The sequence below is a fragment of the Naegleria fowleri genome (assembly GCF_008403515.1).
Source record: "Naegleria fowleri strain ATCC 30894 chromosome Unknown tig19, whole genome shotgun sequence".
Classification (NCBI taxonomy): Eukaryota; Heterolobosea; class Eutetramitea; order Acrasida; family Naegleriidae; genus Naegleria; species Naegleria fowleri.
This window is the reverse complement of record NW_025407951.1, coordinates 620,819-648,817: the sequence shown is the minus strand read 5'-3', so window position 1 is coordinate 648,817 and position 27,999 is coordinate 620,819. Positions and strand designations below refer to the sequence as shown.

General features: G+C 36.7%; 11 protein-coding genes across 11 annotated transcripts; 7 read left to right on the top strand and 4 right to left on the bottom strand.

Moving 5' to 3' along the window:
• Positions 1 to 26: 26 nt before the first annotated feature.
• On the top strand, positions 27 to 2,046 carry FDP41_013664 (uncharacterized protein; the record flags this gene model as incomplete). The annotated part of the gene is made up of 2 exons (XM_044704319.1): positions 27 to 1,865; positions 1,924 to 2,046. 2 exons carry the CDS (start codon positions 27 to 29, stop codon positions 2,044 to 2,046), a joined length of 1,962 nt encoding a protein of 653 aa, XP_044565163.1.
• A 76-nt stretch (positions 2,047 to 2,122) lies between these two features.
• Positions 2,123 to 5,101, top strand: FDP41_013663 (uncharacterized protein; the record flags this gene model as incomplete). Its single annotated transcript, XM_044704318.1, has 1 exon — positions 2,123 to 5,101. The coding sequence occupies one exon, from the start codon at positions 2,123 to 2,125 to the stop codon at positions 5,099 to 5,101; it is 2,979 nt and encodes a 992-aa protein (XP_044565162.1).
• Positions 5,102 to 5,220: 119 nt separating this feature from the next.
• FDP41_013662 (uncharacterized protein) lies at positions 5,221 to 7,449 on the bottom strand (the record flags this gene model as incomplete). The annotated part of the gene is made up of 1 exon (XM_044704317.1): positions 5,221 to 7,449. The coding sequence occupies one exon, from the start codon at positions 7,447 to 7,449 to the stop codon at positions 5,221 to 5,223; it is 2,229 nt and encodes a 742-aa protein (XP_044565161.1).
• Positions 7,450 to 7,808: 359 nt separating this feature from the next.
• On the top strand, positions 7,809 to 9,983 carry FDP41_013661 (uncharacterized protein; the record flags this gene model as incomplete). The annotated part of the gene is made up of 1 exon (XM_044704316.1): positions 7,809 to 9,983. One exon carries the CDS (start codon positions 7,809 to 7,811, stop codon positions 9,981 to 9,983), a length of 2,175 nt encoding a protein of 724 aa, XP_044565160.1.
• A 190-nt stretch (positions 9,984 to 10,173) lies between these two features.
• FDP41_013660 (uncharacterized protein) lies at positions 10,174 to 11,359 on the top strand (the record flags this gene model as incomplete). Its single annotated transcript, XM_044704315.1, has 2 exons — positions 10,174 to 10,341; positions 10,511 to 11,359. The coding sequence occupies 2 exons, from the start codon at positions 10,174 to 10,176 to the stop codon at positions 11,357 to 11,359; spliced, it is 1,017 nt and encodes a 338-aa protein (XP_044565159.1).
• A 298-nt stretch (positions 11,360 to 11,657) lies between these two features.
• FDP41_013659 (uncharacterized protein) lies at positions 11,658 to 12,368 on the bottom strand (the record flags this gene model as incomplete). The annotated part of the gene is made up of 1 exon (XM_044704313.1): positions 11,658 to 12,368. One exon carries the CDS (start codon positions 12,366 to 12,368, stop codon positions 11,658 to 11,660), a length of 711 nt encoding a protein of 236 aa, XP_044565158.1.
• Positions 12,369 to 15,187: 2,819 nt separating this feature from the next.
• On the top strand, positions 15,188 to 16,159 carry FDP41_013658 (uncharacterized protein; the record flags this gene model as incomplete). Its single annotated transcript, XM_044704312.1, has 1 exon — positions 15,188 to 16,159. One exon carries the CDS (start codon positions 15,188 to 15,190, stop codon positions 16,157 to 16,159), a length of 972 nt encoding a protein of 323 aa, XP_044565157.1.
• A 955-nt stretch (positions 16,160 to 17,114) lies between these two features.
• Positions 17,115 to 18,131, top strand: FDP41_013657 (uncharacterized protein; the record flags this gene model as incomplete). The annotated part of the gene is made up of 1 exon (XM_044704311.1): positions 17,115 to 18,131. One exon carries the CDS (start codon positions 17,115 to 17,117, stop codon positions 18,129 to 18,131), a length of 1,017 nt encoding a protein of 338 aa, XP_044565156.1.
• Positions 18,132 to 18,194: 63 nt separating this feature from the next.
• Positions 18,195 to 22,949, bottom strand: FDP41_013656 (uncharacterized protein; the record flags this gene model as incomplete). The annotated part of the gene is made up of 1 exon (XM_044704310.1): positions 18,195 to 22,949. The coding sequence occupies one exon, from the start codon at positions 22,947 to 22,949 to the stop codon at positions 18,195 to 18,197; it is 4,755 nt and encodes a 1,584-aa protein (XP_044565155.1).
• A 331-nt stretch (positions 22,950 to 23,280) lies between these two features.
• Positions 23,281 to 26,053, bottom strand: FDP41_013655 (uncharacterized protein; the record flags this gene model as incomplete). Its single annotated transcript, XM_044704309.1, has 6 exons — positions 23,281 to 23,907; positions 23,978 to 24,487; positions 24,535 to 24,837; positions 24,896 to 25,295; positions 25,350 to 25,427; positions 25,491 to 26,053. The coding sequence occupies 6 exons, from the start codon at positions 26,051 to 26,053 to the stop codon at positions 23,281 to 23,283; spliced, it is 2,481 nt and encodes an 826-aa protein (XP_044565154.1).
• Positions 26,054 to 26,491: 438 nt separating this feature from the next.
• Positions 26,492 to 27,799, top strand: FDP41_013654 (uncharacterized protein; the record flags this gene model as incomplete). The annotated part of the gene is made up of 1 exon (XM_044704308.1): positions 26,492 to 27,799. The coding sequence occupies one exon, from the start codon at positions 26,492 to 26,494 to the stop codon at positions 27,797 to 27,799; it is 1,308 nt and encodes a 435-aa protein (XP_044565153.1).
• Between the last annotated feature and the right edge of the window lie 200 nt (positions 27,800 to 27,999).

Below are 27,999 nucleotides of genomic sequence, written 5' to 3'. Positions count from 1 at the left end.
CTCAAGTGTACACAACGTTCATTACAATGAAAAGGTCATCCTCCACACACATCTACACAGCCACGCCCAACAACAGTTTCACTCACGAGGAGAACTTTTCGAAGATAAAAGACTCGTGTGCCTCTGAGCTAGGAGAAGAACAACAACAACGACCTCATCAAGATGATGACCCATTGATGAACAATTACTCGAATTCTTCATCAAGCACTACCACTCCTACCAACAATAACAATTTGATGGAATTCATATTCCCTCAACGAGAAGCCTCGGACGAACATCCAAACACCGATATTATGGCAATGATGATGATGGAAGAGAGTCATCACCCCGAGGACGACGAGATGGATTGTTTTGATCTCTCGACAACCATCCGTGCATCCGCAGGAGGTATGAACTATCAACAGGAACAACAACCATTGAACCAACCATACCCCTCAAATCGCAACCTCAACTACTCCAACAATTCTCAATGGGCCTCTCTCCCTGAATATACTTTTTTGGATGAAGAAAACATTCATTCATCGACGACGAGCTTTAACAACAACAACCACCACCACCACTTGAACAATAACAACAACAACAACCCTCTAATGAGCTCTACTTCAACCATGATGAATCCACTCCTTCTCATGGTTCCCATAAGTCGTACAAGTTTGGATTCATTATCTTCAACGACAACAACCATCACCACCACCACCACCACCACGACAGACTCATCCTCCTCTCCTCTCTTTCCTCTCAATTTATCCTTTGATGAGGCTGAATTGAATGTCATTGAAAAAGCCTTCTTCTTTCATCATCAGGATCAACATAATTTTTCTTCTTACAAAAACAATTCCAAAAATTACAACAGTCCTTATTCTTCCTCTTTTCTTTGTACAACCTTACAACAACAACCTCCTTATGAACCTCATCATCAGCAGAATCAACAACAACAACAACAAGGACCACTCATTATGGGTGAGGAAGGATTTATTGGCTCTTCCTCCACTGCTTCAGTGGTGAATTCCATTGGACAACAGAAAGAAGAAGAACAACGGCAATCCCTCCATACGAAGATGCCATCCTTCTCTTCTTCTTCATTGCCTTCTCCACATTCTCAATATGAAGATTCTTCTATCATGAGGATGAGAGGTGCCATGGTTGTTGGCTCTCAACCATTTCAAGCACCACAGCCATCATCAGCCTTTACCTTTAACCATTCCTCACCCTCTTTCAACAACAAGAACACTCTCAACCACCACTTGAATCACAACAGGAACAAACAACGAACCAGTAGCAACACGCGTTCATCATCATCCTCCAAGATCAATCCCTCTCTAAGGAGGAGAAGTCAAAGTTTTAGCTCTTTTTCTTCTTCTCAACAACAAGATGAAGCACTACTACCTTCCGTAACCTTTTTCAATGCAAATTCTCAGTCACAACAACAACCATTGACCATGACATTGAAAAAACAAAAGGCATTGAGTACAATGGGTTCTTCTTCTACCTTAATGGTGCCACAACAAGCACATCAACGAACGCTCTCTTCACCAAATTCTTCTTCTTCTTCTCCTTTTCTTAGGTTTCATAATTCTTCTCCCAATAGTGTTGGTAGTAGTGGTGGCGGTGGAACGCCAACAAATGGTGATTTGAATTACATGATGAATCATGTTTCGCTTAATAGTCCAAGTTCGAGTGGTAGTAGTAGTGGTGTTGGCGGTGCAATGGGTTTGAATCAAAATATTGCCTCACCTTCGACTAGTTCTTCTGTATCGACAAGTTCTTCACCGACACTAGAGAATGGAGGAAACACTAGTGGGAAGAAGAAGAGAAAATCAAAGTTATTTAGAGGTCATTTTCAAAGTACGAGCACTTTTTCTAAGGTAAGTTGAAATTATCATTGGCAAATCATGTGAGTAACACATAGCTGTCAATGATCAGGATGACAAGTGGCAGTTTCATACATTCAGCAACGGACAAGATGATTCCAACGATTTGGTGTTTTATCACTTCTTACCTTCATCTGCCAAACCGAAAAAGAAAGAAAAGAATTTACAACAATAAAGAATATCACTTCCTTCTCAGAAAATGGGTGTTGATGCCACTTGTCAAAATGTCGTTCACAACAAAAATACCTCAAATGTTGCTGCAACAAACAACCACTCAACACCAATCCATCGAAAACAATCCAAGCAACACATCCGAGTCCGAGTCCTCCTCTCAAGATGCTCTCCATCGATCTCTCTTTTATGCCATTCACTCACACGACACTTCACTTTTTTTGAAACTTCTTCATTCATCATCAAATTCATCATTACTTTTAGTGAGAGATGAATCAAGAAGAGCATTGCCACTTCATTGGGCATGCTATTACGGATACAATGACATGATTGAACTTTTACTACAATTCTCCTTTTCCGATTCTTTAATTTATCAACAATTGACTTGCACGACACAAGATGAGGAATTACAAACTCCATTCATGTGGGCCATTCAAGGAGGACATTTGAAAACGGTTCAATTATTGGTCCATTTGTATGACAAGTATGTTTACAAGATGAATGATTCATTCCATTCAACAACAACAATGACAACAACAATGACGACGACAATGATCGTTACACAAAATTCCAAAGAAGAGATCAGCAACAAAACTCGTGATCATCATTCCGAGTGTTTGGTGTTGAATCAATTATTTAAAACTCATGTGCACCATTCGAAATATAATCTATTAATCATGGCCATTCAAGATCGTCACACATGTCTCGTTCAATATTTAATGTATCATTTGTTGTTGCAGTCACCACCACAACGATCGGAAATGATGACAACACGATCATCATTGAATGACACAATGATTAAAAATTTATATTCAAATCCACAATTTTTAGATAAGGACAATCACACCATTTTGCATTGGGCGTGTTATCAGGGACATTTCGATCTGGTGAAATACATGATTCAATTTTTGAAATTTTATTATGTGAATTCATGTGAATCACAACATGATCACTTTAACACGACATTGAATTCCAATCTAACTTTTAAGGATTTAACATTTTATGAATGCATGTTTCAATTATTGACAGCAAAAGATAATTCTCATCGAACCATTTTTCATTGGGTTGCCCGAAAAGGTTATTTAACAATCATGAAATATATTTTATTAGAATTACTCGAAACGGAGAGAATGATTAGATTATTACAACTTAAAAACTCCATGTTACTGACAGATATTTCCTCAGTGACAGATATTCTCATGCATGAGAAGGATCTCATGGGCTCTACTGTGATGGATTATTTACATCAATCACTTCTTGAAGATCACAACAATGATGATCTTGCTATATTTTGGAATCGATTGAAAATGAAAGAAATGGTGGAAGAATTGCTTCATTTATATCACAATGGACAAGTCTATCATGAAGAAAACAAGGATGATGAATATCAGCAACAACATCCACAGACATTTGAAGACAAAAGTCACAATACCGAACAGCATTCACATGAACCATCACTCCTCTTCGACATGAACCTCTCTTCACAGGAATCTAGTAGTACTGATCATGATGCTTTGATTACTCACAAAAATTCCTCAACGATTATTCCAACAAGACATGACATGTCTCGATGCTTTCATAATCCTGAACGATTACTTACTTTGCAAGCCAACGAGTTATTAAGTCCATTCAGCTCTTCAAGAACAGATTCAACGATCAATCTCTCCATTTTGACATTACTGCTCAATAATTCCAAATATAGTAACAATAGTGTGATGAGAAAAGCTAGAAAACGACTATTTCTGACTATTGGGACATTTCCCTTAGTATTTGTGATCCTTAATGTGTTTTCTCCATTGTGGATCTTTGTCACGAGTTTAATCCTTGGAATGGGTTATATATTTTTCACACACCACACAAAAAAGAATCTTTTGGATGTTGTGAAGGGTTCAACACCCATCGTGTCATCATCAGAAAAACAACAACATCATCATTCACACCAGAAAAAGGATGTTTTTTATGTTGGAATTTTTTTGGGTTCCTTATTCTATTATTGCTTGGCGTTTTTATGTTCTATTTATCCTAAATTGGAGAGTCAGCAACAACCAGTTATGATTCCATTTGTAAGGATGATCATATTTTTATCTTTTATAGCATATTCCACTTATTTGTGGTATCAGTTGACATTTAAGGCCAATCCAGGATATTATCAACCAACTTACAATGGAAAAAACTCTCCAAGTGCCATTGATTCTATCTTTTTCAGTAGAGATGGTTATCATGTGCTTGAACAATCGAAACATGACCTACATGTGCTTTTAAGTAATAACTATTCGAACGATGAAGGTCATCACAATGTTCCATTTCTCACCTCTTCCTATTTCTGTAAAGAATTATTGATAAGAAAACCAGTGAGATCTCGTTATGACAGAATGAGCGAACAAATTATTTGTCGTTTTGATCATTATTGTGCCTATATGTTAAATTCCATTGGAGAACGAAATCATTTCATGTTCATGAAATTTGTGACATGTGTCATGGTGTCAACATTAATTTTTTGTTATTATGGATTGAGTGTCATGATGACATTCAATAGGGATGTAGGAAGTGCAAGAAACGTCACTGATGAAGAGGATGAAGGATTTCTAACATTAATTTCGATATTTTTGAGAGAGAAGATTCACATTTTGATTCCAACCTCTTACTTTGCCTTATTTTTAATCTTCTCATTCATATTGTGGACGCAACAAATTTTCTTGATTTTATTTAACAATACGGCGTTCGAGATGATGAGACCTGATAAGCATGTTTATATTATTCAAACGAAACAATATTTGAATTATTTAATGTTGAAAGTGGAACGCCACACAACAAATCCCTATCTCATCATGCTTTTTAAATTCTTTGCAAAAGCTTTCAATCCTCGAACGTATCAACTGAATCTATTTGACAGGGGAATTTTAGAAAATGTGAGAGAATTCATTCAGACTGGAAACCTTCCATCTAACATGCCCTCTCGATATTCCAGTTTATTCCAGCTCGAATTGAATCCGTTTGTGAGGGACTTTTGTCAGAAATATGAGGTGACGATTCCATCAACTTTGTATCAGGAAGTGTAATGATCTTTGATGATGTTATGCAGAAAAAACACAAAGAGTTCACAATATTTCACAATAAACCACATCAAACAAAGCTCCAATTTTATGATGACCAATTTTATCAAGGAAGTAGTTGTGAATTATTTCTGCATTGAACTGAGTCCCTTATTAAAAGTATGGTAATAAATAATTTCAATTCTTCTCACAATATCTTTGGCATCTGGTCTTTGATTGGGATCCAATTGCAAACAATCAGTCACAATCTGAGCCATACATTGCTGATACAATTGTTGATTGGTTAGAGATGAATTAATGATAATATTTTCCGGATAATTCTGTTGGGAAGAAGGATCCAGAGTGTTGTTGATGTCAGATGTGGCTCCACTTGTTGAGCCCTGAATGACAGTAATGGGATCATGATCTTCGAATAAATAATCCTTCAGTAAGTTTTTGACATAATTTGGATTCTTAGCCAATTCATCTCTAAATTTTGGTAAATGATTTAATTTTAAAGGTGGCACCAATAATTGATACACAACCACGCCATAGGACCATATATCGACCTTATTTGTGTAATAAAAATAATTTGAGGTAGTAGAAGGATTGTTTGTTATAGAGCTAGTAGTTGTGTTAACACTAGAAGTAGTGTTTTTGTTGTTGGAAAATGATCCTCCATTTGTTGATTGTTTCATTGTTGATGATGATGTTACATGATTGTGTAACTTCTTTTTCTGTTGTACAACGTGATGATTGTAATATCCATACTTGAATATTTCAGGTGCAATGTATTCTTGAGAGCCACAAAATGTTTTTGCATTGCTCACATCGACTTGTTTGGCATAATCGAAATCAGCCAATTTGATGATTAATTTAGATTGTTGTTGTAAAGAAGGTGAAGTTGACCCTTCCTTATTATTCATGGAGGATGCTTGAGGACTTGAATGAGAAGGTGATTGTGTATTTCCACTACCACTAGCATTCATATTATTATTATTTAACACAACTTTTTTCAGCAATATATTATCAGGTTTCACATCTCTGTGTATAATGTGACACTCATCATGAATATATTTCAATGCTTGTGCTATATGAAGTGTCCATTGAATTTGATAATTCATTGGAATGTCCTGTTTCAAATCAAACAATTTCTGTAACGAAGTGGTACAAAATTCTTGCAAGATATTCAAAAATTTGCCTGCAATGTTTTGAGAAATAAATGTATCGTAATATTGAACGATATTTAAATGTTGTAAATCCATTAATGTAATGTTGGTGTTTTGATGAGAGTGTTTGAGAGAATTTGTTGTTGTTGTTGTTGAGGAGGAGGAGGATGAGGAAGAGGAGGATGGATCGGTCGAGGAAGTAGGAGGTGATGATGATGATGATTGAAATTCATTCATTGTGGTAGAAGTGGAAGGAGATGATTGGAGAGGAGAAGTGGTCATATGATCATCTGTATGTCCTTGATCATCATGATGATCGTTGAAACTCGTAGTACTTCTGCTACTACTACTACTACTCACGACAGCTGTTGTTGAAGGAGGACGAGTCGCTTCATGAAGGTTTCCAGTCCTGTTGGTGGTAGTGGTAGTGGTGATTGTTGTTGAGGACGATGAGGAGGAGGAACATGAGGATGATGAGGAAGAAACGCTACTCTCTCCACTTTTCCTATGATGAACCTTGTTGTTTTGATTTTGCTTGATGGACCTCATCAACAACAAATTAGATCCGTAACAAGAACAACAACAATTATCATCCTCACCACCACCACCACCACCATCACCGTTATTGGCACCACCATCATCATCATCCACCAATTTAATTCTCTTGAGAGCATAAATTCCACGAAGCTCACTCGGTTCAATCAATTCAATTTGCCAAACATCACTACTATTGGAGGCTATCAGACCATCATGATGACTCGTATCACTCAACTTTTTCAAAGGCTTGTAAATGTAGTGTTTGTTATTGGTACCGATGAGTGAGAAACTGTTACCAGAGGTGGGTGTACTCTTGTTGCTGGAGTTGTTCTTCTTCTTTCGAGAGGAGCCGAAAATAGATTTATGAGGAGGATTAGAAAGTGGAGCTCGAGAGGAGGATGACGTTGTTTTGGATCGTTTGTGATGATGAGATGATGAAGAAGAAGATGATGATTGAAGAAGAGGAGTGGAGCTACTAATGGAAGGGTCTCGATGAGAAGAGCTGGTGGTGTTGGCTGTGGTGGTGGTTGTCGCGACATGATGATGATCAACACCATTAGAAGCTCCATTCGTTGGAGGATATGAGAGAATGCGTTGATGAGTACTCGAGGAAGTATGTGAAGAAGGATTGTTATGATCACCCAGACATGAAGACCACTTGAATTTCATGATGATGAAAACGGAGTGTTCGTTGGGTTATGAAGCTAAAATAGATTGGAGAGTAAGATTGGATCCAAATTCACACTTGTTGATTGGTCAGCAAGGTCAACCAACAACACGCGAATGTTGCTGAGCCAATTGGAGGTTTCTCTCTCGAAAGGATCTGTTTTTGAATAGGTGTTCGTCAAATGGTGTTGACGACCAGATAACCCTTTACAGATGACTCGATTTTTTTCAACCTCCATCACAACGTGGTTTTGTCAAATGTCCTTAAGCGAGAAAGGGCGTTCCCATCAAAGAATTACGAAAATAAAAAATTTAAATTTAAAAAAATTTCAAAAAGTAAAAATAAATAATTATTTGAAAAAATGGTGGCAGAGACCATCTGTGCTCCTCCTCCTCATCCCTTGACAGCATCAAAACCCTGTTCGTCATGCAGAAATTTACACCGAAAATGTGATAAATTACTTCCATCATGCTCACACTGTCTGAAGAGAGGCTATACATGCACGTATGTTTCATCACCCGCAGAACAAAGACGAACCAACAACAAACAAATCATTCAACAACATCAGCAACCGATCATCAACTCAAGGAACTTTAAACAAAATCTCACAAAAGAAGTGATATTCTCTATTTCGGAAAATCAGCATGGTGGTACGAGTCGGAATCGTCATTATTGGTATCAATATCATCCTTACTCACAACAAACAACATATCATGTTCCATCATCCAATAGAGAAGTCCATCACACGAATTTCCATCCAAAAAGACCCCACTTACTGTACGCAGATCCTAATCAATCACAAATTCAGCATGCCATTAATTATCGATTTTCAGCCACTCAAACCCTTGATATATATTTCAAGTTTACCTGCTTGGACCTTCCACTGATAGAAAGAACGAAATTGGAGTTTATTATTGACAATCAATTAACAAGTGATGGTAATAATGGCATTTCAACTTACACTCATCCTCAACAACCCTTATACAACCAAAACGAGCTTGAAAAAGATCTAGCTGTGTTGTATTTGTTGCAAGCAGTCAGTTTACAACAAGCAGGGCGTTTTTACGACACGCTCGACAGTACGGAACAAGACTGTTTACTTCCACAACATTTATTTCAGCTTGGAAATCAATTAATATCAAAATATAGTGACAATATGGATTCAATGAACTTGATTATTGCAACAAAATTTATGGCTGACTATTTGCTAGGTGAGGGAGAAAAGAACAAAGCAAGAACACTGATGATGCATGTCAGAGATAAATTACAACCTCATATTTTAAATTTGGCATCAAATACAGAACATGATCAACAACAGGAATGGTCCATGCAAAATTGCTTAGACAACAATTGCACTGAATTTTCACATAACTCCCGTCAGCCAAATCAGAACAGTTCTTCTGATCTCAACTTTGTCACTCATTTTCCCTCTCAACACTTTGTAACAGCTATGCTTCTAGAAACTCAATTACGATATGCTGACATTTTCTTCTACGAAGAAGAACGGCCGACAACATTTATATTTGACGAATTCGAAGCTCTTTCAAATAGAAAAATCAAATTTTCCAAGTCAAAATTGTTTGGACAAGCAGCTACTTCATGTACAGACATTAGTGAAGAGGTCTCTCAAAAACTTATTCAGGCCATTCATGTTGGAATGAAATGCTTTGATAGCATCTTCACGAACACCGTGACAAAAAGAAATACTATTTTATTCTTAATGGCTCATTTGTATGGTCGGCAGATTTATTTGGAAATTCTTGTCAATTCAAAAGTTAGAAATTTATCAGAAATTATGAGAGTGTGCTCTGATATCATGGAACTCGCTTTGACTCACACTTGTTTTCCATACTTGCCAATTGTTGCAACCAAGGGTATTTTAATGGCTATTTCTCTAAGATTTAACTATTTTGTGGAATATCATGCAAAAACTTTGGAAAATTCCACTGTCAGAATTAATTTTAGTGATGACTTGAAAATTTTGAAGAATCTTTGTCATCGATTTAAGCTTATTCGAAATGAGAGACGAGATCTCGTAAAGGCATTAGAATCTCTTGTTTATTTACAGCAAGAACAAACACCAGCAGCAGTTCAAAATGAAGATACTCTTCTTGGTAATTTTCTTCCATTGCTTGACTTGAATAGAGATGCAGCTCCTCTGCTGCCAGAAGTATCGTCTAAGCTTGACAACAACAAGAACTCAAAAGTCCTCGAAGCAAATAATTACCCACGGTGGACTCTAGGTCATCATGAGAACTTTTCACCCCACTCGTTCAAGCAAGCAGTTCGAGAAGTGTTGGAAAATTCAGAGTTGATGGAACTCTTCATTGATGAAATTGCACAAGAACAAATTATGATCAAGGAAAATGCCAAGAATGTGACAGAGAATTCACACAAAACTCAACAGCTCTTGCTCGAAAAGAGATTGGAGATGGCCAACAAAATCATTGCCCTTTCAAAGAAACATAAGGATATCTCAGGGCTATTGGAAGGTGAAAGTTTTAAGAAACTAGTTTTGACAGAGTTTGAAAAATAATAATATTTAAACAACAATTTTTAAATCATCATTGAGTTCAGATTCACCTCTTGCAACGTTCGACATTGTCTTTTTCTTTCTTTGGGACAATCTATTGGTGGGTGAGCAAAGTCGATGAGTCAATAGTCATGAAGAAGAAGAACTAAGCTTTACAAAAAAATACTAACCCAAACGTACACCCACATAAGAGATGCTCCGTCGTTGTGCTCAGAGAAGCTCTGTCTCTCCTCTCCACAGTGTGTGGATGAGCTCTCACTTGGGCATCACGGCTCAACAACAAGCTCGTAACTATAGCAGTCATCATCAACCTCATCATCCACTCCCAAAGACTTTTGGAGTTGTTGGTGCCGGACAGATGGTAGGTTCAACTCTTTCATCGTTTTTATCATCATCATCTGAATAATAATAATATTTTCTTGACAACATCAATAATAATGATCCACTGGATAACCCCCGAAACCAAACTGTCGTTTATATTCCACAATGAATGGATTGAATGGATGAAAATTAAAACTGATCCCTGATAGGGAGGAGGTATTGCCTTGGTTGCGGCCATGAATGCCAAAATCCCTTCCGTTCGTGTTCACGATGTTTCAGCTCAATCCATTGAAAAGTGCAAAAAGTTGATCCAGACCTTGTTGGACAAGTATGTTCAAAAAGGAACATTGACTGCTGAAGAGAGACAAGTTATTCTTTCTGAAAGACTCTCCTTCTCATCAGGAACTGATTTGAGTAAATTAGCTTTGGGATGTGAGTTTATTGTGGAAGCTGCTACTGAACAAACAGAATTGAAATTAGGCTTGTTCAAAGATTTATCTCAAATGGTTCATTCCAATAACAGTGCCGAAACAAGCAAAACAATTCTTGCCACCAATACATCCTCAATTTCAATCACAAAGATTGCTTCTCAAACATTGGATCCATCCACAGTGATTGGAATGCACTTTATGAATCCAGTACCTGTTATGACACTTGTTGAAATTATTAGAGGACTTCAAACATCAGACGAGACCTATGAAAGAACTACTCAGTTGGCTCATGCCATGCACAAGACTTGTACTCTTTCTATCAAGGATTCCCCAGGATTTATTGCTAATCGTATTTTGATGCCATATATTAACGAAGCTGTCAATGTTTTGCATGAAGGAATTGCAACTGTTGAAGATATCGACAAGACCATGAAATTGGGTACCAATGTTCCAATGGGTCCATTAACATTGGCTGATTTTATCGGTTTAGATACCTGTTTGGCAATCATGAGAGTGCTCTACACAGAATTTGCTGACAGCAAATACAGACCATCTCCATTGTTGGTCAAGATGGTAGAAGCTGGATGGCTTGGTAAGAAGACTGGTAGAGGTTTTTACAAGTATTAATTGTTTGTCCTGTCTTGTCCTTCCCTAAATAATTTGGTCATTTCAAATGTTATTCCAATTATTACTTTGATTTTTTTCAATGAAGATTATTTATTAGACCATTATATTTCAAAACTATTGAGATAATGGATAAATTGGCTTTTCAGGTTTTTTAATGTGTTGTGGCAAATGATATTTGTTAGGCCTCTTCTTATTCACACGAATTACTTTTTAATTAAAAAAATTAAGTTAATAGAAGTTAAATTTAGTTTCTATTAAATAATTAAAAAATTTTATTGTTTGTTAAAGGCCTAACAAATTACTTTTTAATTTTCGAAAGCAACTCGTTTCTTTGTTGAATGATGGACTCTCTCACTGTTTGTGATGTTTCCAATTCAATAGCTCTCTCATAATTTTTAATGGCCTCATCAAATTTGTTCAAAGTTTCTTTCACTTTGGCCAATCGTGAATAGGCTTTTCCATATTGTGGATCTAACATGATTGCAATTTCACACGCACGCTCACTTTCTTGAAATCGCTTACAAAAATATAAGGCAGCAGCTAAATTACTGTAATAAATGGGCTGATCTGGAGCAATTAAACACGAAGCAATGTATAAATCAACAGAGGTAGCATATCTCTTTTTTTTCAAATATAAATTTCCTTCTTCCTTGTACATGTTTGCCAATTTTTTGTTAAACACTTGGATGAGAAGTTCCTGTTCTTTATCGGAAATGGTCGTTGAAGTACCCAATTTCAATTTTCGTTTCTCATCAAAATCAGATAAAAATTGTAAAACAAAGCGTTGAATTTCTTGTTGAGAGAGGAGCACGGAATGACCCGATAGTTTGGCGTGAGATTCATGGAGCGAGTGTATAAAGTAGGAGGCTTGTGAGAGAAGAAGGGGAGAAGGTGCTTGTCTTGGTGATGATATTGGAGAAAGAGGAACCGGTGATTCTAATGCGGTAGCTTCGTTTGTTTTGGAGTCAGAGGTATCGATGCGAAGATGATGTTCTTGTTGTCTAGACATTTTTAATTACAATCTATTTCGCCATTTCTGTTTTGCCAATAAGGCCAAATAAATATCGGGATACATGACAGAACGCATGTGTTATAACAAGCGCATGTTTTTAAAACATCATAAGCAGGGGTTCCCGAGCGGTCAAAGGGGGTAGACTCAAGTTCTACTGCGCAAGCTTCGTGGGTTCAAATCCCACCTCCTGCATTATTTCCTTTTTTGGAAAATAAAAAAAAATTCATTATTTCACCTTCGTCTATTGAATGTCCAAAAGTTTTGAGTTGGTCCAAATGATTTTGATAGGTCCAAATGTCATGACAAGACTGTGAGAACATTCCCTCCCACCAAATATTTGTCAAGGCCTACATGAACCAGAAAGATCCCACATGGTTCAAATTGAAGGAACCACTCGCAATTTTATGTAAAGCATGTCATGATTTGTTGCATGCCGTGGTCTCAGAGAGAAGAGAGGGGTTATAGAAGAGTCTAGTTCAATGAATCAATGGGTTCAAATCCATGTCGAGATGGTACGCAAATTTGGTGCCAAGTGTGTGCTCATATTCATCATGTGGGTAAGGATGGAGTAGATCTGCAACAGAGATTTTAAAATCCGAGAATCGGGAGAGCGTTGCTACAAGTGTCAATGAATACACTATGGTCCTGTTCATGCTCCGGTTTACTTAAAACCAATCTCGCATGCTTGTCCATGTGAATCATTGCATGGCAAACCGGAACACAACAATTGGTATTGATCAAGAGGAAGCTTACCCTCCAGAACAATTTGAGAGCTAGATTTCATTTGGTTTCATTGATCAAGAAGAAGTTTATAAATAATAAATTTCATGTACAAATTAGATAAAGCGATCATGATTTTTTCTGTGGTAACACCGGCTTAAACTTTTCAGTCCACACATTGAATGCTTGTCAAGAAAAATTCAACAACTTTGTCTATTTCTTTTCTAAATATATTAAGCATCCAGAGTAGGCGGAAGAAATTCAAAAGTGGCTGTTGTGGGTGTTTCATCACCAACCTCATGGAAACGACTTCTCTCCGAAGCTATCAAACACCCACAGAAGATCCTTGCGAAGTTAAAGATTATTTCTCAAACTCTCTGTTTAACCTCTGTTTCTGTTTAAGGAAGGTCCAAGTCAACAGTTGAAAAGACAATTGAATGAATTTGAAGAGTATAACTTTTATTTATGTCAAGCAAAAGAGCTCATTAACGATAAATACAAGAAAATTGAACTGAGTGTTGCTGTCTTTTCTATACTCAACACAAAAGGGATAGAATGATCTAGACATGTCATTAATGTATCAGAAGATGATATTTCTAAAACATTTCCCGCTAAATTAATAGGCCCAGAAAAAACAAACATCACTGTTCCATCCAAAAAATCATCTGTGATTGATATTCAAAAAGTCTTTGTATCAGATTCTTGTTTAAGTTTTGAAGAAATGAAAGAAGAAAGAGTATCAGCTTTGACATTAAAAGACTCTCTTTATCTCAAATTGAATAATAGACCAACTATCAAATATCTTCCTCCAATAAGAAATGTGGTATCTGATACCGAAATGATGAATCGAAATAGAAGTATGAAAAAAATAATATTGAGGTTATGGAACAATATTACTGAACTTCAAAACTTTCAGCTTCCTAAATCGAGGGCCCGGCAGAATCAGGAGCCTGATCCCACGCGGTGGCATTTCAAAAAGCTCCCTCGCTCAGACCCCTCTTCTTTTGGCCTCTGTTTATCCTTTTCTCTACCCTCACTGGTCTTTCAAATTATTGACCGAATTGTTGATAAGGCCACACACTTCGATTTTGGGTATAAGAAAATAACATGTCACGACTATCCTGTTTCATTTTGGAGAGTTTCAATGTCGCAAGCTCTTTTCTTACCAACAAAGAGCTTGAGTACATTGAGCCACTGCATACACTTTTCCATCTCTGCAGTGCTCTCTCTCACAATGGCTGTATGAGTTTTTGGAGGATACATTTTGCAACCTTAGGTGGGAAGAAATTTTCCCTCAATAAGTGTCCCTTCATAGCCCAACATGAAAGCTCTTGGGTAAATTGATTTAAAAGATGAATGATTCTTTGATGTAGGGGTGGTTCTTTTTGGTGGTGAGTGTTGACTTGTTGTTGTTGTTGCTGGCAACTGATGGACTTGTTGCAAGAGCACGATTAAGAAGTTTAGTTGTTGCAGTTTCATCATCATGATGAGCATCTTTAAAAGCAGAGGAAACCGAATGACCATAAGAGACATTGGTGAAAATACCTCCCATATTGTGACTCAAGGTTGGTTGAGAGAAAGGATGGAATGGTCTCCGAAGCTATCACGGTGGCTGTTTGATATCTTCGAAGAAAAGACGTTTCCATGATTTGGTGATCAAATAAGATCCTCAGTGATGTGAAAAATTCATTTGCAGGAGGTGAAAAAAATTCAAAATTTCAATGTTATTAAATTGTTGCAGAAATTCAAAAAAGGAAATGAGGTGAAATAATGATAAATTTTTATTTTCCAAAAAAGAAATATTGCAGGAGGTGGGATTTGAACCCACGAAGCTTGCGCAGTAGAACTTGAGTCTACCCCCTTTGACCGCTCGGGAACCCCTGCTTATATAAACTTTAAAATAGGTGATTCTAATATTTTATCACGTGGTCTTAACATCAGAAACGCTTTTATTCAATGAAATAATTATTTGAATCAACATTTTCGCAGAGAGTCAATGACAACAACATCTGCCATCTCTTATCCTCGTAGGCTTGGCTCCGTTCAATCAAAATAAAACAATTTAATTTCCGAAAAAAATACTCACATTCATCATCATGCAAGACTTTGATCCACAGAAACTCGCCAAGCAAATTGCTGGTATGTTGGGTTCGGGACGTGGTGGTTCCTCTTACAGAAGCGGAGGTGGAAAAGGTTTAGGATTGGCCACAGCTGCCCTTGCCATGTTTGGATTGGGTGGTTTTGCTCTCTACAATTCCATCTATGTCGTCGAAGGAGGTTTCAAGGCCATCAAATTCAATCGATTCACTGGTGTTGGTGATAAAGTCTTTGGAGAAGGGTATCACTTGTTGATCCCCGGAATTGAAAGACCAATTATTTATGACCAAAGAGCAACACCAAAAGTAATTTCATCAAATACCGGCTCTAAAGATTTACAAGTTGTAAACTTGAGTGTTCGTGTCTTGTACAAGCCTGATGTAACTCGATTGGATGAAATTTATAGAAATTTGGGATTGAATTATGCGGATAGAGTTTTACCGAGTATTGTGAATGAAGTTTTGAAAAGTGTTGTTGCTCAATTTACTGCTGCAGAATTACTCACAAAACGTCCTGATGTGAGCGCTAGAATTAGAGATTCACTTGTTGCTCGAGCAAGAGATTTTAACGTTGTGATCGATGATGTTGCAATTACTCACTTGAGGTTTGGTGATGAATATAGTGCTGCTGTTGAAAGAAAACAAGTTGCACAACAAGAGGCTGAACGAGCCAAATTCATTGTAGAAAAAGCAAAAGAGGAGAAAAAGTCAATGATTCTGAAAGCTGAAGGAGAAAGTGAGGCTATTCGATTGGTTGGAGATGCCACACGAAATAACAATGCCTTCTTAGAGTTGCGAAGAATTGAAGCAGCTCAACAAATTGCAGAAACCCTTAGCAATTCACAAAACAGAGTGTTCCTCAATAGTGATACTTTATTATTGAACTTGAATTCTAATTTGAAACCTTTGGACACCTCTTCTATTACAGTTAGTACCAATGACACCCAAACCAATCAATCCTCAGAAATATAATGATGTTTTCAACATTGATGGAATAAACAATGTTTTCGTAGGCTGCCAAATTGACATGCTTGATAATGGAATTCTGGAATATTGATCAGGAATAATATTCTAGTCATTCTCCAGTTTTGATGAACACTTTGAGTCATTTCAACCATGTTTCTTTAAATGACATTTCGATTTGAATCGTGAAAGTTTAAAATTCGAATGACCATGTTTAAAATTTAGTCAGTTAGGTGATAAAGCTTCTTCTCTGTTCGAAACGCACCAAGAAGAATCGAGTTACAAAGTTATCATCCAGAGAAATATCAGAAAAAGTTGGCGAAGAAGAACCACCCACTGCACTTTCCATTCCTGAACCTAACAATTCTACTCTCCAGCAAAATGAAAGTTCCAACAGTCGAATCAACACTTGTTCAACCACAACAGATGGAATTCCTTGTTCACACCAAGTTCAAAAACTGTAAAGGTCCAACGAACGCAACGTTATGTCAAGAATGTTTCATTTCAGGTTTGGAACCTGAAGCAGTGTTTGTCCTTTCTATGTCTTCTTTTTAGCTTGACTTGAGAATAACAGTTCATGCCTTATTCATTTTCACAAAGTTTTAGACGAAAAATAGTTCGCTATTATTTCTTTGAGAATTGTGAATTCACATTTTCTACTTGAATAAAACCATTGCAAGATATTGAGATTATGTAATTTATTTCATAGATTGAAAAAGTATATTAAGTATATTCACTCAAACACACTCCTTAAAGTTGTTTCATCTTCTTTCATATTAATTAATCATCTGCTAAACAATTAGCCTCTGATCATCATAGACCTATATATATGGACCAATGAAATACAGTTGTGTGGTTATCAATGGGTAATCTACAATGTTGTGAAATACAAGTGTTGTCATCTTGTGTTCTTCTACGTTCGAAGGATCAGATGACGCGAATTCCTTTATCACCAACAAAAAAAATGGTCTACGCACTCACTCACACTCCCGAAGCGAGTATCCTTCACTTCTTGGCTCATTATGACAAATTGTGGTTCTCTTCCTTTGATAAATTTATTGATCATTTGGATTGGATGAAGGTTAACTTTCATTATTGCTACATGCATAATTTGCCTGAAGATGTTAGACCTCCATTTCCATATCTTGTTTCGGTTTTGTCCTTGTTATCTTGCTTTTTGTTGTTCTTTATATCAAAATTACTCTCTCCTTTCATCTTCAAAGCCTATAATGCGTTAAAAGAATCCGATAAAGAGAAGTGGGATGTAAAATTCGTGAGTGCTCTTCACGCCGCATTTGTATTCCAAGGAGCAGTACGTTGCTTGATTGCTGGTGGAGGATTGTTCTTCAATTCAAACGAAAGTTTACTCGGATATCAGAATCTTGTATGTGGATACTACACTGATTTGAGCAGATTCTACATGGCCATTACCTTCGGATATATGTTTTATGATTTTTGGGTTTGCATCAGAGCGTATGGATTTACTCTAGAAGGAATTTTCCCATCACTTGTGATTCATCACTTCAATATCATCATTTCATTCTTGTTGGCTCTCAAGTTTGGAATGGGTCATTATTATACGTTGAGTTTCATGACTAACGAAATTTCACAACCATTTTTGCATTTGAGTTGGTTTTTGATTAAGAGCAAGGTACCACAAATGCACCCAATTTCAATCATTAATGGACTTTGTTTGGTATTGACATTCTTGGGAAGCAGATTTGTGTTCAACCTTGTCATTTTTGTTCACTTTGTTGCGAACACTTTGTCATTCGACCCAACCATTTGTTTGGGTGTCGGAACTTGGACATGCTTTATTCATGTAGCTTGCAATTGGCATTGGTGTTGGCTAATGGTGTTGCAAATTCGTGATATGATTGTCAAAAAGAAGCCAACAGAAAAAGCAAATCCTCCAACGACTTCTCTCGAGGAAAAGAAAAAATCAATAATTATTTATTCATCAACACACATCAATAACTGAACTAGTAGTTAGCATTATTTATAACCACTTTCGGTTCTGCCTCACATTGACAGGTCGTCATTCTCACTCGTTCAAAACTCTATAAGCAAGCTTGGGAAACAACACAGTCTCCAAGAACCATGAGCCCAGCACAACCTCAATAAATAGAACACTGCACAATGAGAATGATAAGGTGATCAATATTCCACACCACAACGTTCCAATCATACCAAAAATGTCTGAGCCTCTAATGACTACAGACTTGAAAACGCTTCTTGGACACAACATGACTGCATTATTTACACCTTGTGAAGGCCGATCCAGAATAGGTATCACAAATTTTGGTTCTATATATTCCTTTTGCAGCAGCGATGTTGTTTGTGTGCTTTGAACCTGTGAAATGTCAGAATAAATTGATGAAATGAAGCATTTGGTTGAAGCAGTTCCAAGTGTGTACAGCCCAAATTTTGATTGTTCGTTCTTATACTCTTGTGAACTTGGATCATATCCTTGTTTGTTAAATTGATAAATGACATCTCCTGCTTGAGAACAGCAAACCACATGATCACTGTAACTAAGTGCAAGAGCAAGAAAAACCACCACTGAAACAATTCCAATCACAAATATAAACATGGCTGGTACAAATATTTGTAATTGTCGAGCACGGCGACTTCTTGCCTTAGCTCCAAATAAATTAAACCAAACAGAACATGCAAAACAAAGTGGATCGTTATCTCTCAGCGTCTCAAATGTTGTGATCTTTCTCTTGTGGTATTTTTCGAGCAATTTACATGAAAATCCAACCATAAATACCAGAGCAACCACAAATACCAGTGCTGTGATTGCAATCAATGCATTTGTGGTATACGGTAAAAATGTTAACTCGTTTGAAATTTTTCCATCGTTTACAATGAATGAAATAATTTCATGATGATAAACTTGAGTTTGGTTCCAAATTGAGACATAAAATGAGCTGTTTGGTTGTAGCGCATTGTATCCAAATTGTGTAATATTATGATAGGATGAATAATTATAAAGAGATTGAAGGCTAACGGTGAGTGAATATTTTGCCATATAGTAAAACGAAGGTGATGTCACACCATTTTCAGACTTCTTGTATTTGTAAATTTCCTTCTCTAAAGTAGCATCAGGCGGAATGTTCTTTGATCCTAATTGAGGTACTACCAATTTTTGAAAACCTCCAACGATGGAGCAAGAGAATGCATTCAAATCCACAATGTCCCAAAATGTTATTTCAATTCTAAATTGTGTGGATGCTAAATAATCATTTGGATTGACTGGGTGATTGATAGGAAGTAACTCGTTCTGGATCGTTTGTTGTTTTTCGAAACTCTTGTAATATCTCGTTAATATCTCATTAATATCAAAGGAAAATATGAACGGAGCGTAGGAGGTAATGGTTGAGACAGATGTGATATTGGTATTCGTGATGTTTGCTTGTTCCAAAGATGACGTACTAAATGTTGTAGTTGCCATATTTTGAGTACCATTAATAGAAATCAGAGGGTTGTACCCATCATATCTTGTTGTGAGGGCAACTGAAATTGGAAATGAGCTATACGACAAAACGGTCACGGTGGTAGCAGTAGTAGCGTTCGTAGTATCATTAATCGTGACTCCAGTGCACACTGAGTTTGAAATGTTTTGGAAAAGGCTCTGATAGATGGTTCTACTGAAATCGTACACTCCAAATGATGCAAAGTCTCTTCTATCAAATAGTAAATTTGAATCAGAGAGTTGAAGAAAGCCGTTTTCTCGAAGATCAGAAAATTGCCAAGTTGAAATGTTATATCTTCCAAGAATAACCTTGTTATTAATGGGTGGTGTCAATAAGAGAGGTTCTTTTTTGAAAACTATGAAGGAACCACCATTGGCACTCAGCACATAATTAATGGTTAACATCATATCTGAAACGATTAGTGTGGAATTCAATGTAAATAAGTTTTGGAAAGTTATATCAAAATCGTCAATGTATGGAACTTCTCCAATCTTTGAGAAAAACGAGATTGGAAACATAGAACCTTGAATAACAATAACTGACGTATAAATCACATTAAAAGGAATATTAGAAATTATTTTGGATGGGTCATAATGAGAATTATTAATATAACCTCCAATACTAAGGACATCAAAGTGTGGATCTAGTATCGTTTCTTCAAGTTGATCGACAAACACGATAGGATCATCGATCCAGAAAGAGACCTGAACTGTGGCAGTGTCAGTCGTAGTGTCTCCTCCAGTGTCATGTGTAAAAATATATCCAAAGTACCATTCATGGTCGTAAATCGTATCAGATAGCTCAATATGTCCGTTAATTTGTAATCCACAGGCCACATCTTTAAAATCATAAAGCTGTGCATTTGGAAATAAATCTTTCCGTATATAAACTTCAATATTGGGATTTTTAAGAGGACGTGTGGGATTTGAAATGGTAAAGGAATATCTCAACAAATTTCCCAACAATTTGGTATTGTTGTTATATCTTAATATCTTCATCTTGGTTGTATAGTGAAGTAAAAATGGTTCCTTTTTCTGGTAGACATTTGTCACGGATGGGGAAGAAGCTGACAACAAAATTCTTTCATCATCCGTTAAATAAGCTCGTGTTTTGTAGTAACATTTGAAGGGACAAGATTTTCCATAAACAGCCAACAAGTAGACTTGTTTAGTGCTCGAAACATCCTTGTAAGACCATGACAATTTGGTATCTGAGTTTGGTTTGATGATTGACGGAAGCAAGTATTCTGGAGAAGGATAAGGTAATTTGTGCATTTGCCAATCAAATGGAAATGCAGGATACTTTCCAGTGCTTGATTGAGATGCTACTGAAATGAAAATGGTAAGCGAGTCTGTGTAAGCTGCGGTTGTTTCAAACAAAATATTCAAAATGGCACTGTCCGAATATGACGTGACGTAGTAAAATTTCCAAGACCTCAAAAAAAGGGATGAATCTGTAATTGGATCACTGTTAATTGCTGGATGCAACATATTAATAATTGTGGAGCTGGCTACAAATTGCACCAACTCAGGATCAGTAAGAGCGGTCGCATTAGAAATAGACTTCATTGAAATTGTGAAGGTTGTTGCATCCAGAAGGGTGTTATCATATCTGAAAAATGGAATTGAAATACTGTACTGATATTCAGTAGCAGAAAGTATAAATAATTCATCAGAATATACTCTTCTCTGAAATAGTAAAGAATCTGTATCTGAAATCATGATATTAAAACTGATTCTGTCTGAAAATATAAAGTCTAGTAGAACAATAGGTTTAGAAAAACTGCTCACGTCGCTTGGTAACACTTTAAGAATGAACGTTGCATATCTGTTCGAAGAAATGAAAGAAATTCTATCCTTTAGTTTTGTTCCCAATGTCAAGAATCTCTTGATATCATTAGAAAACAAATTTACAGCAAGAACACCTTTGTTATCATCTAGATTAGAGTCCAACACTGGAGTTGCACTTTGTGAAGGATTCAAAGAATAGTTGATAGTCGTAGTGTTTACACCTTGTTGTTGAGCTTGTATGGTTGTTTGCATCACTAGAGAAAAATTGTTTCCCAAAGATGGATGTATGTCCTCAATGATGCTTGTGTTGTTTGCTCCAGTCACATTTACCAAAGTAATAGCACCAACTACACATTTCAGCACAAGATTGTTCCATGAACAGTAACGACCGAGCATGGGGCATTTGTAGGAACTATTAGTGTAGTTGCATAAATTTGAAGGTATTGAGGGAATAAAGTTGTTTGTAAATACAATGGACAGATCATTGACTGACAAAGTAGCCAGAGAGGAAAATCGGAAAGTGACATCTAGAGAGCTAGCTGCATCTGGTCCGCTATTGGCAATAGTAAAAATCAACTCTTGGTTCAGTGGAGCAGTAATGTTAGAAATATCAATGTCCAAATTATTTCCATTTGGTGAAATAAAAGAATAACTGGTAATATTTCCCTCATGAACATAGCAATAGGTTAAATCTATTCTATTGACACAAATATTTGTATCATATGTACGGTCAATCCTAAATTGAGTTGTGGGCGCTTGTATCAAATTTTTCAAAATGTTGTAATTTGTGTATGAAAATGCAAATTGTGAACATCCAAAGCATGAGCACCCTCCACTGATTAACGTCGAGCTCACAAAAGGTTGATTATTGAATGATATAGTCAACAAATTGGATTGATTCATGAGTAGAGAGTTGCTGTCGCATGTGTCATACTGAAACAATAAATTTCCACTTATTGCAACTAGCTTATCAGTAGATAGTAAAGGGTTTGAAAATGAAATTGTTCCTCCATTCCAATCTGTGCTATCTGAACATGTAAACGATCCATCACATATCTGACACGTAGAAATAATGCTATTTGCATAGGAAATCGATGTCGAGTATTGCAAAAATCCATTGGGACATTGATACAATTTTAAATTTGTTGCTCCGATTGAGCCTGCTGCTATTGGAAGAATTGTAAAAATTAACAAAGTGTGTAAGGTATGTTTTGATGAAAACTTTGAAATATAAAGTTGAAATATCAAAATTAAACGTGAAATGTAGTCCATGGTCAAGTCTAAAAACCAATCCATCGCTTGAAATTTTACAAGATCGGAATCATCATGTCCGAAAAAAACATGAGGTTGATCCACAAAACAATCCTCTAAAATATTGTTGTTGCACTCGTTTTCCGAATGATTTGATGAAGCCGCCATCATACAATTATGTTTCATCCAACGAGTGCTGTTGTTGTTGGTTGGATCGTGTGGCCACGATATCCTCCTCTCGTGTGCCGGTCTTTCGTGATACACGTCGAAGTTTCGCATTTTTTACTGTTGTTCTTTATGAGAAAGCCAGACGAAAAATCCGCAAAAGGAAACAAAATGGAATTATGTTGTGGTGGAGGAGACTTGTTTAAAACGGACATTAAATTGAATCGAAAGATCGATGAAGAAAAGAAATTCAATGGTGATGAAAATATTTTGCAGCAAATCGTGTCAATTTCCGACTCGTTGATTTACTCTGCTGTCTGTGTAATTTTAATCTACTTGTTACTTGTGAAAATATTGATGAAAATGGAAGCAACTTCTCGAGTGCGGAGACCCAGCAGTAATTCCACCACGAATTAATTGTTTTAAATCAGTTTGAAACCAATTTTCATCGGTCTGTATTGGAGCTCTCCATCTCTTGTTTCATTCTTCGATATGTATTCATCCATTTCAACTCGGCGAACATGTACCCAATCGTTCGACTCGACAATCCCAGCGTATTATTAGTAAGAGTGGCGATGAGAGCAACAGTGCTGCTATTGTGTGGACTATTTGCTTCCTTTGCTTCGGCATCCCGATACCTTCTCTTCCACAGTTCTTTGTTTGAGCCTGGATCTAATTCTAACATGAGGGTAACAAAATCATCAATTTGAAGTCTGTCTTTTTCAAACCTGACAAGGACTTTACTTTCTCCAAGCTCAGCCCAATATTCTGTCACGTCACGAAAAGCAATAATGAAGAAAGTATTGAGCTTGGAAAGAAAGTATTGATTGCTCTCTAGACAAACAGGATCAGCCATTAATATGTCATTCAATAGACATTCACGTTCTTCCGTTGGAACCTCTTGATACATGAAATCTAAAATTTCAAAAACACTTTCCTTCTTGAGAGGCGCCTTTGAGTCTTTTGCATAACTATTCCACTTATTTCTAAGAACAAACAATGCCAAAGAGACACTACAGCCAAATGCAACATCATTCATTCCTTCTAACCCTTTACAAAATTCCAAAATGTCCTATTCAATTGAAAAGCGATCAATGAACAATTTCAAAACTTGAATTTTGAAAGATTTAAATCAAACTTACAGCATGCTTTGTCCTATATTCGTCACAGGCTGTTAAAAATTCAAAACTAATTTTGTGGACAACCTCTTGAAGAACAAATACTTGTTCTAGGGTCACAAAGAGCAATTCTTGGAGGGATTTTGGTTCCTTATTTACAAGTCTGTGTTCTTTGAAATATAATACATAGGTATCAAGGATAATTTCTCTAGCTTCCTTCAAACTCATCTTCCTAACAATTGTTTCAGGAAGCACCTTATTATTATACCTAGATTTGTACACTGTCCACATTTTACCATTACCAGCGTTGGGTGAGACGGAAGGGTGGTCGTTACTGGTTGGTTTTTTCAATATTGGCTTTAAGAAGGTATGCTTTTCTTCCTCCTCTTCTGCCTGCTGTTGGAACAGAATTTGCTTAGTTTCATAATTAGTGGCTGATTTTAATGTTTCAATCACATTAGGATGTGTCTTGTGATAATGAAGGTGTGAATGCACAATCTTCATGTGTGTAATGTTTGGTGGTATTTCCACAATCTTTTTAATGCAAGTGTTAATGATATCAAGTTTTTTCAAGTACCTACTTCAGGAGAATAATTTGGCATGATCGTGCTTCTATGACCCATTTTAAACGTTTTCCCGTCCTTGGAATAATATATTTCAATGGAATGTCTTAAACTAAGAGCGTCCAGTCCCATCATTGGAGATGTCAGATCATTCGTGAGACAATATGAAAGTTTTTTGGATTTCTTTTTGCTTTCATCCGATTTTCTTCGTTTCACTCTCATGCTGTTTTCATCAAGCCTATTCACCTTCTCTTGCAATAAAAGCATTTCTCGCGTTAAAAGCTGAGCATCTGCCACAAAATCTGATTTTATCTTGTGTTTCTGTCAAGTGAGAAACAGTGAGAAGTTTTTTCAGCGTTTTTAGACTTTCACTACCTACCTCCACATCTTTTGCTTGATGTATCTCAAAATTATACTCTTCGATGCGTCTATTCTCTAGCATTTCAAGTTGTTCATGCAACTTGGACAGAACATTAATGTCTTCTTCCAAGGAGTGCATTTCTTTGACCTCTTTTATCTTGTCTCTCTTGAACAGGAAATATGTTTTTTTCTTATTTTCATGCTCTTCCCTGTATGATCTCAAAAAACGAAGGTCTGCTCTTAATTTGGCATTCTTTTTCTCTGAATCTTCAAATTTTTGTTTCAGTTCCTTGTAGGCCTGATCTGAGCTTTCTTTTAACTTGGCATAATCATCTTTAAGAGAGTCTATTGTTTGTTTCAGAGTTTTAACTTCTTCCCTTAACGAGGCTGTTGTTAGGCGCTCTTCTTGAAGCTCCTTTCTATAAATGTTTATGAAAGCTCTCATCAAAATAATTGTTTATGCCTATACTTACTGGAGTCTATTCTTTTCGGCTTCACTTTCAGAAAATATATCATAGTCTTGAGCTGCTTTTCTCATTCCAAGAATTAATCTGTTGCATGAATATTTCGACAATCGAATCTTTAACTTGCGTCTCAAACTTGTTAATACTTACTCTTCCTCTTTTTCCTTCGTTCTTAATGTGTAATAAGGGATTTTTAATGTATATAAAGAAAGATTTTCCTCACTTAAAGTATTAAGAAATAAACAATCCTCAAATACTAATCTCATAGTTCCGTAGATATATGCCTCATCAGAGTTTTGACATGTATTTTCAAATTCTTGCAATATCGACAAACAATAGTTTAAAAGAGCAGAGTTTTTATATTTGGCTGGACTCTCGAGAGCCTTCTCCACTAATTCTTTCAATTTAACTTCGATCAAGAGTACTGAAGACTTCCACTTTTTTGCATTGCTAAACACTTCATGATCTTGATCTATTAGGGATGCTTTGGAATATTTCGGGGAACGTTCCGCATGCAAGGACGAGAAACGCGTTCGTCCCTTATTCGAAAAATTCTCTCTATTATGTCTTTTTTGAGGATTCACACCCGTCCCCATCATCGACGACGATCCATTCAATAACTGATTCGGAGTCAGTGTTCCCTCATAACGATCATCCACTGCATGATGATCCGTAAAATTGAGAGCCGATATGGCTTTCCTCCCTCCAAACATTTTTTTGAGAGCGCTCTCTCTTCACCCCTCTCAGAGATAAGAGAGGTTGTTAGTTGAAATTTACAGTGTCTAAACTTATAAGCAACTGCAAAAGATCGAGGTTAACTGTTGTTGTACATACCCCCATTCGAAGTGCAAATGGTTGAGTAATTTGAAATGTGATCGAGAGGATTCGGTCAAGTGTGCACACAGGGTTCTCATCATCAGCTTTATTAGAAAACCAAAAGAAAAAAAATTCCGCACGCAAAGATTGTGAACCCCAGTAACAACAACAACAACTCACGTGCCAAACAACAACAACAACACACCTCTAGGATTTTTACATTCTCTCTTAACATCTGTTGTTTTGATTGTTCAACTCGGATATCGGACCACATAGAAGTCTCCTAAGAAAAGGAATAATAATTTTACACGATCATTGGATAATTATTCGTCATCATGACCAGCAGCAGCACCAACAATAATCATGAACAAGCCTCATCGCATGAGGACTCTTCAAAGAAGAAGAAAGCATCGTCTCCAAACATGAATAAGCGAGCAAAGAAGGTGAAAAAGCCAACAACTCCTAAACCAAGCACAACTACAGCAACGCCTACAAATTCCGGAACGATCACTTCTTCAAGCACAACATCTTCATCACCATCCACTCCCGGAAATAGCTCGAACAAGTCGGCATCATCAAAATGCCAAGTATGTGGCTCATCCGCGGAAACAAGCAAAAATTTCATGCTCACTTGTAAGACGTGTGGACACAAAATTCATCTCAACTGTTACGATAATGATCATCTTTCGAAGAAATTTGCAAAGGATTGGGAGTGTGTGGAATGTAAAAGTTGTGAAGTTTGTAAAAAGTCAACCTATGATGCAGATAACCAAATATTAATTTGTAACAGATGTGATCGTGGCTACCATCAAAATTGTTGTACAGGAAGATTCCGAAATATTCCGACCGGAGACAAACCATGGTTTTGTGAAGAGTGTTGGACATATTTATCGGAAAAGAAAAAGAAGAAAAAGAGAAAAACAGACGAACCTGCTCAGCAGGAAGCCCCTCAACAAAATGAGGAAGGATCTCTGTTCGAGTTAAAACCTATCGAAGAACAACAGCAAGTTTCTAAATTGTCAACAACTCCTGAACCAACAGATTCTGCTCTGCAAAATGGAGGAGCTCCTCATGCTCCTTTAACAACAGAATTCATTCCTGAAATACCAGCAACAAAAATCATTCACCCAGAAATTATCAACACAACAACCAACGTGGTACCACTGGGTACTGCAGCTTTAGAACCTGTTGAAAACAATGCCAAGATTAATGTTTTTGTGGTGTTTACATTCGAAGACAAATTAATTTATTCTTCACAAATGATGATAGACAATATTTCACATGGCGATCAACGATCCTCAATAGCACTTAATTATTTCAAAAATCTTAAACATTATCTGATTCAACGTTTAAAATTGAAACTTGAGGATACTTTGGTTGATGAAGACTGTGATGATGAGATTAGGGCCGTATTTCTGGTCCAAAAATTTGGGATCAGGCGGCTAGTGATCAAAGAGCGTGATCGATTTGGCACTGAAATCAGAATTGAAATTGACAGATGGTATTTTGAGGTCTATAAATTGAAAGATGGAGATACAATTTTTGTTGAGCTGACCCTCAAACCAACCACACAAGGATCTTTACCACCATCTTCAAGCACACACGATGACGGAAATGGATTCGCAACACGAGTTGTCGAATAAACCAAATATTGGACTTCAGTTGCATCAAACGCAACATTGGTATTTTTTCATTTCCACTCAATGTATCGTCTGAAAGTCGATGGACAAAACAAGTTTGAGCTGTTGTCGACAACAGTAATTCTCAGAATAGTGAGAATTATTATTATCAAATAAGCCTTCATGATGAAAAATAAAGCAAGAGTTTTATCATGCTTGGGAAG